The sequence below is a fragment of the Accipiter gentilis genome, chromosome 16 (assembly GCF_929443795.1).
Source record: "Accipiter gentilis chromosome 16, bAccGen1.1, whole genome shotgun sequence".
NCBI lineage: Eukaryota > Metazoa > Chordata > Aves > Accipitriformes > Accipitridae > Astur > Astur gentilis.
Genome location: NC_064895.1, coordinates 2,452,387 through 2,459,355, shown reverse-complemented (window position 1 = coordinate 2,459,355; position 6,969 = coordinate 2,452,387). Strand labels below are relative to the sequence as shown.

At 49.5% G+C, this 6,969-nt stretch overlaps 1 protein-coding gene across 1 annotated transcript; it reads left to right on the top strand.

Moving 5' to 3' along the window:
• Positions 1–2,179: 2,179 nt before the first annotated feature.
• On the top strand, positions 2,180–6,706 carry AQP2 (aquaporin 2). The gene is made up of 4 exons (XM_049819573.1): positions 2,180–2,545; positions 4,619–4,783; positions 5,617–5,697; positions 6,491–6,706. The coding sequence occupies exons 1-4, from the start codon at positions 2,180–2,182 to the stop codon at positions 6,704–6,706; spliced, it is 828 nt and encodes a 275-aa protein (XP_049675530.1).
• The last annotated feature ends 263 nt before the right edge of the window (positions 6,707–6,969 follow it).

Below are 6,969 nucleotides of genomic sequence, written 5' to 3'. Positions count from 1 at the left end.
CTGGAAAGCAGCATCTCACAGCAATAGTTTGCTCTGCCCCACAGTGAAGACCACGATAGAAGAGCTCCCTTTCAGCAAGACGGCTCACAATGCAACACCGGTCCTTCCATCACAGTACGTAGCAGAAACCTGCCATCCATAGCACAAACATCTCAAAGCACGCCAAAAACAAGAGCTGCAATGAACTTTTGCATCACCGGATAAAAGTGAAGACCGCAAGGCTGCGTTAGACTTTCCAGTTGCTGAGAGCTAATCCTGCTTACTTCTCTTTCCTTTTAATTAGTCCTCGTTAAGCACCGATACATCACAACTCGCTCGCCTTGAATAACTATTAATCAAATAGGGTATCAGCTCCAGTTAAGTGCCCATATTTGTTCTTCGGCGTTCCCTGCACTAGTAACAGCCTGCATTCCTAACCAGTCCCTAACATAACTAGTTCTTAAGTAACGCTAAGCTCACAAGTTCGTACCAGGCAGAGAGGAGCAAAAGTCTACAGAATGGATGTGACCGTGTTTCTGTGGCTCATCGGCACCCCAAATACATGTAGCCTCACAACCTGTTTTATGAGATTGGCTTCATTGCTGGAAAACCAGAGGCTAGAGCGATGCCATTATGGGCCAAAGTCCCCGAGGATGTCCAAGAGAAAGATTTTCAGAGGAAAAGGTTTCCTAGGACCACAATCCCACCTCCTTTCAGACTCACCCATGACTGGACTTGTTCTCCCCATAATGTCTCCCTTGTTAAGAGCAATATCCCCATAATCTTCTTTGTTAGCGAGAAGACAAGAATAGAATAGAACAGAAGTAGAATAGTTCAGTTGGAAGGGACCTACAGTGATCATCTAGTCCAGCTGACAGTATTGTTACCCACCTTTTGTGGAGGAAAGAACAGGCCTTCACATACCCTTATGGGTCCCTTCCAACTTGAGACATTCTAGGATTCTATGATATAATTTGAGCAATATGCAATATTTTGCATCAACATTTCACGTCAGTTCAGTGGAACTTGTACGGTTCCTCTGGAGAGGAAAAATATTTGGTTTATGGTACAGCAGCAGCCTTTGTCAGACCCAAAAAATGGACTCTCAGTTCTGGTGCTCTGCATCCCTCTGAAATAAAATGGTCATTTCAACTCCAGCTTTACCCTGGGGGAGTGCTCCTCCCAGCTCACAGTGCTTTAAAATAACTACAGAGTCTGCTAACGAGGGGAAAAAAAAGAAGCAAGTGCTATCTTTCCAGCAAACCCACCAACCCCAATGACATAGGGAGCAAAAGGCTTTACAGACATCACCCAGGAATGGGCAAATGTGCCCTAAGCAATGGAAGAAAAAGGAAAATAGACTTGTTGGGCAATTAGTGGATGGTTTGATGTGAAGAAGCGTGCTCCAGAGAAGAAAATCTTCCTTTTGGGGGGATTAACACCGAGAAGTAAAAAGACATTTCTGAAGAGCTGAGTTGGCCAAAATCCCTGTAATTAGAGCACAGCCGGTACTCCAGCTGTGCATGTCATTTTTTCACACTAGAATTTCTTTCCTGACAGTCATTTCTTGGGGCTGGTTCCCATTTTTCTGGGTAGGAAATCTGTGCCTAGGCTGTAAAATTCTGGTACTCTGAGGAATCGAGTTGTAGCAAGTCACTCGGAGATTTGTGCCTCTGAGAGACTCTTCTGCATCCCCTTTTGCCTGGTTATTTAATCACAGCCCACGTCCTGCTATTCAACACAACCCAGCCTCAGCTCCATCTCTAGCTCTACAGAACCCGCCTTGCATTCTCTCCTCTCCATGCTGTGGGTGGTAGAACTTGGAGACGAGAGGAGCAACAAGCACCTCTATGGATAGATCCCCTAGTAAGAAAGCACAGGAGAAAGGGAACAGTGCTTCAACAGCATTGCTCGAGACTGATTTATGACCTCCCAAGGGTGGCAGACGCTGCATTCCCCAGCTTTAATAGAGGGGGCAGGGTCTGATGTTCCCTCAACTGGAACACAAATGAAAATAAGCATCAGGTTTCCTAGGACCACAATCCCATCTCCTTCAGTGGGTGATCCTTTGGCCCCCTGCATCTATATATAGATATGTTGTCCCCCTGTCATCCTCTATGGACACAGAAGCCGTGGTAGCAATTGCCTGAAGACACCACTGGCAGGGTCAGTCCTTGCAGCCTCCAGCAACTGCCAGTCCATGATGTGGGAACTGCGATCCGTAGCCTTCACCCGGGCTGTCTTTGCAGAATTTCTGGCGACTTTGGTCTTCATCCTCTTTGGCCTGGGCTCTGCTCTGAACTGGCCCTCAGCCTCCTCCCCGAGCATCCTTCAAATTGCACTGGCTTTCGGCTTGGCCATCGGCACGCTGGTCCAAGCCCTGGGGCACATCAGTGGAGCCCACATCAACCCTGCAGTGACGGTGGCTTGCCTCATCGGCTCCCAAGTCTCCTTCCTCCGTGCAGTCTTCTACGTGGTGGCCCAGCTCCTGGGGGCCGTCGTGGGGGCTGCCATTTTACATGAAATCACCCCAGCAGACTCCCGAGAAGGCTTGGCCATCAACAAGGTAAGACTTCAGCCCATGGATGGGCTTGGAAGGGAGGAGGAAAGATTGCACAGGGCTTTTGGGAAGGCTGAGGGATGTGAAGAAGGGGTTTGTAGCCAGCAAAGACCCTCTTTATTTAGTGTTGGGTAGGAAGCCACTGTCAGCTGCAGCCCAGCACCATGAACCTGCTGCACCAAGGGTCCTTCCAGGAGCAGGGACAAAGGCAGGGCTCCAGGCTGCCTCCTCTACTTTTTAGGACTAAACCCAGAGGTATGATCCAGCTGGCCACATGGACACCTCCCTTACAAGACAAAGACACCATCATCTCAGTTTTATCTAGGGCTGTATTGTGGGGGAACGAGATTCAGAAGAGACCAGGTGTTTAGGGAAGGACACGACCAAAAATATCACCTCGCGGTTCCTCTTGCCCCAAGCTCATCCTGCTTTCCAGGCTTGGTGTGGGTACGGGCAGCCTTTTCTCCCCTCTGCATTAGCAATGCTGCTTTTTCCAGGCTGCTGTGCCAGATTCCCAGCAATGGGAATGTTGTGTCAGGGTGAGGGGGGGGTGGGGGTGGTGTCTAAATCCCAGCTTTTCATTAGATAGCGCTAAGTTGTTGTTAAGCATTGTTTCCCATTGTGAAGGGATGGCCACACCAGATCCAGCTGGTTCATCCCAATGCCCAACACATGCGGGTGCCCTGGCAGTGCCAGAAGCATCACAAGGATCCCAGTCTGCTTTCAGACATGCAGGGAAAAAAGAAAACCGGGGAACCTTAGGAAGCCATGAGGGGACTCCCCAATGGTATCCCAACCCAACATCCCCTTCCCCACTGATGCACATAAAAAAAGGAGGGGAAAAAAAAAATTAAAAAGTCATGGGGTTCACTATCCCCTCTCCATGCCCTTTCAGGCAACTATATCTCCTGTAGAGACGCCCATGCCAGGACCAGCATCACCCAAAACCAAGCCGAGCGGAGAGGGAGGAGGCAGGCAGCATGTTTTAGGAAGTGGCACATAGAAATCCCTTTTCTTGCAGCAGGGAGGCACTGCCAGGACCCAGCTTCACTGCCAAAGAGATTAAGAGGGTTGAAAAAAGGGATTGTGGATTAATCTGAACAAGACTATTTAGACTGATAATAGCTGAGGTTTAATAAACCCAACAAAGCAAGTAGGAGTTTTAAGAGAGCCTTTCAAAATACCCAGCTCTGTTGTTTTACAGATTAAACCACCTAAAAGAGGGAATAGGGATTTTGATATTTTTTTCCCCCTGTGGGCTGTTCATCTTGCAGCTGCCTGCACAAATTACCCTTAAAAAAAAAGAAGAGGGAATATTGGAGAGGAGAGCGAGCAAGATCTGACTCTGGATCTCAGCCAGGAGGGCAATTGCCACCATCGTGGCATCACCGAGCAAAGCACTCTCGGGATCAGCATTTGGGAGGATGCAGAGTGTCGGAAGCGGGAGTGACACAGGGAAAGAAAAGGCAGAGTTGTGCCAGGACAGGCTGGGGGAAGCAATAACGAAGGGAGACCGTAAGCAAGCAGGACTGCCAGCTGCAGATCTGGCTGGCAGCACTGCCAGATCCATCCAGATCTGGATGAAAACCCACCAAGGAGTAATAAAGTGTCAGAAAGCAGAGCTGGAGGAGAGGGGGTGCAACTAGGCACAGCTTCAGATTGAATCTGACAAATTCTTTCACTCAAAAATGGGGGGGAAGGAGGAAGGGAATTTTTTTTTTTTAATGCCAAAGCAGTATTTTGACATTTTTAAAATGCAATTTGTAAACTTTTCCAGAAGGCATTTTGTATATTAAGTATGAGGAAAAGAAAAAAGAATTCCTAGGGGAAAAAGAAGAGTAGGAAAACATACCCAAAGAAATGCCAATAAAATATTTCCTGCCAGGTCAATCAAATGTTACTCATTGACCCACTTTTCCTTTTACCTGGAAAATCTTTCCTCCTTTTCAAATTGGTGCCAAAAATCTCACCTATTTCCTATGCCTATTTGGTTCCCTTGATTTGGGTTTCCCCCTCCACCTTTCCAATCCAGTCACCAAACTGGCCTGTCCCTGAGACACATTTTTCCTCTTCTTCCAGCTGCACAACGAGACGACGACGGGGCAGGCGGTGACCGTTGAGCTCTTCCTCACCTTCCAGCTGGTCCTGTGCATCTTTGCTTCCACTGACGAACGTCGGGAGGACAACCTGGGCTCTCCTGCCCTGTCCATTGGCCTTTCTGTTGCTGTGGGGCATCTCCTTGGGGTGGGTAGAATGGGCTAAAACTCAGCGCTTTTTAGGTTGTCTTTCTGTTTATGCCCAAAGCCTGCTTGGCTGCATGCTCCGGGGTGGACGGAGGATTTGTAACTCACGTGGTGCCCATGGCTTTCCAGTGGATAGAGAAGAAAAATCCCGCCAAACCATAACGGAGCCTTAGCCTGAGCTTGGCTTTTATTGGGCATGAACGAATTTAACCTGCTGGGCTCTGCTGCTCCTGGGGTCCTGTAGGGAGCTCCAGGGATCAGCGGGGTCTTCTATCCTGGAGTGAATGTGTTAGCAACTGAGCCACTCAAGACCACGATGAGACTGGGAAGTATTTGGGATGGACACCCAGGGAAATCTCTCCTGGATGACAGACCAAAGCAGCCCCCAACCCTCCCAGCCTCTCGGTGCACGTGCATTACAACAGGGATGTTTACACCTCCTCTTCTGTCCTTAACGCACTGCAAGCCCATGTGTCTATGGGACTATTCTTCTCCTATCCTCAGTGGCAAGGAATAGCAACTTGCTCCAGGATTAGGCACAGCAGGAGCTTGTCCCTGCAGTCCTTGTCATGCTGCAGGGCATGTCACCCAGCCTGCAGCTGAGTTGCAGCATGCTCAGGACACACGTGCTCACATAGAAGATGTGCAAATACAGACAACTCATCCATGTTAACGCAGGTGGTGGAAGCTGCCAGCAACCCTTTTCCTGGAATAGGCACGCTGGAGGGTGAAACATCAGCTCGGTGAATGAATTGTGCTGATAACACACCAGGATTTTTTTAAAATGTGCTAAAAGGGCTTAATGCTAACAACAAATGTGGTGTTTCTTGGCAGATCCGTTACACCGGCTGCTCCATGAATCCAGCCAGATCTTTCGCCCCTGCTGTGATAGTCGGAGATTTCAGCGACCACTGGGTAAGAAGTCAGGTCTCTGTGTTGTTTTGGTGGGATGAGCCCCCCCAAATTGCCAATATTCCTCGAAACCCACAGAGCCAGCCAGTTTCCTGGTGTTTCCACACCAGCTCCCAGCTGGAGGAGAGATGTAGAGATTAGCAAGAAGAGGTGGGGCTGCTGGGTGCTTAACTGGCTTATCTAAGCAGGGAGCATTGCGACAGGAAAAGGGTGTGGGATTTGTTGACCATGACTTAGCAAAAGAAGCAAAACCAATGGAGAGTGGAGCTCCTCTTGCCAGTCCTGGGGACCCTTCCTGGTTCCAGCTGGATCTAGGCACACATTTTCCACCAGCTCCTTTGGGAATACTCCCAGTCATTTCCATCTGCAAAGAGCACATTCAGAGCCAGAGCTGTGGTGGTTCAGGTTGACATGGTCAGAGGTGTCCAGCCCAAGCTGGTAGCCTCCTCCTCTCCATAGCAATATGTAAATGGGTAGGAAGACGCTTCTCCAGAGGACTCCAAATCATTAAGTATGCTCATGATGGGCCTAACATTAATGAAGATCGTGCAGCTCTCAACAGAGGAGGAAAGACGGAAGAGGATGGTTAGATATACTCAGGCACAACAGCAATGGATGGGAGTTCAGGTCAACAGTGATGGCCAAAGCAGAGCTGGCTTCTGCCTGTTGCTCCCAAGGCACACAGGGTAGGAAGGAACATAAGCCCCCTGCAATGCTCTTCAGAGATCCTGGTTCCTCTCCTCCAAACTCAGTCTGATTTTTGCTCACCTGATTCTTCTCTTTCCCTTTCCCCCAGGTCTTCTGGGTGGGGCCCCTGGTTGGGGCGGCAGCGGCCTCCATCATCTACAATTACATCCTCTTCCCGCAAGCCAAAACCTTCTCAGAGAGACTCGCCATCTTCAAAGGCTTCGAGCCGGAGGAGGACTGGGCAGAGCGTGAGGTCCGTCGGCGGCAGTCGGTGGAGCTTCACTCCCCACAGACCCTGCCGAGGGGGATGTCTGAGAAGGTGTAGCCAAACCTCCCGCTGTGCCGAGAGAGGAGCTGGGGAAAACTCTGGCATCCATTTTAGAGACGGTGCTTGTTCAGATGAGTGTTTCACCTCTCCTCTCTCTTCCTTTATTTTTGCTGGTGGACTAAAGTTGGCTCATCTCCTGGGGAGATGCGCTGTGATGGTCCAACCCATCTTCTGTCGCCCAGCTCTCCCCACGGCCAACCGTTTTCTGATGCTGGGGGAAAATGCCATTAAATCAAAACCAGCAGTGTAGCAACAGGAAC

Coding starts and splice junctions, on each gene's coding strand:
- AQP2 (XM_049819573.1), top strand. CDS start 2,180: ATGATGTGGGAACTGCGATCCGTAGCCTTCACCCGGGCTGTCTTTGCA. Junction 4,784..5,616: donor CTGTGGGGCATCTCCTTGGG/GTGGGTAGAATG, acceptor GTTTCTTGGCAG/ATCCGTTACACCGGCTGCTC. Junction 5,698..6,490: donor GAGATTTCAGCGACCACTGG/GTAAGAAGTCAG, acceptor CCTTTCCCCCAG/GTCTTCTGGGTGGGGCCCCT.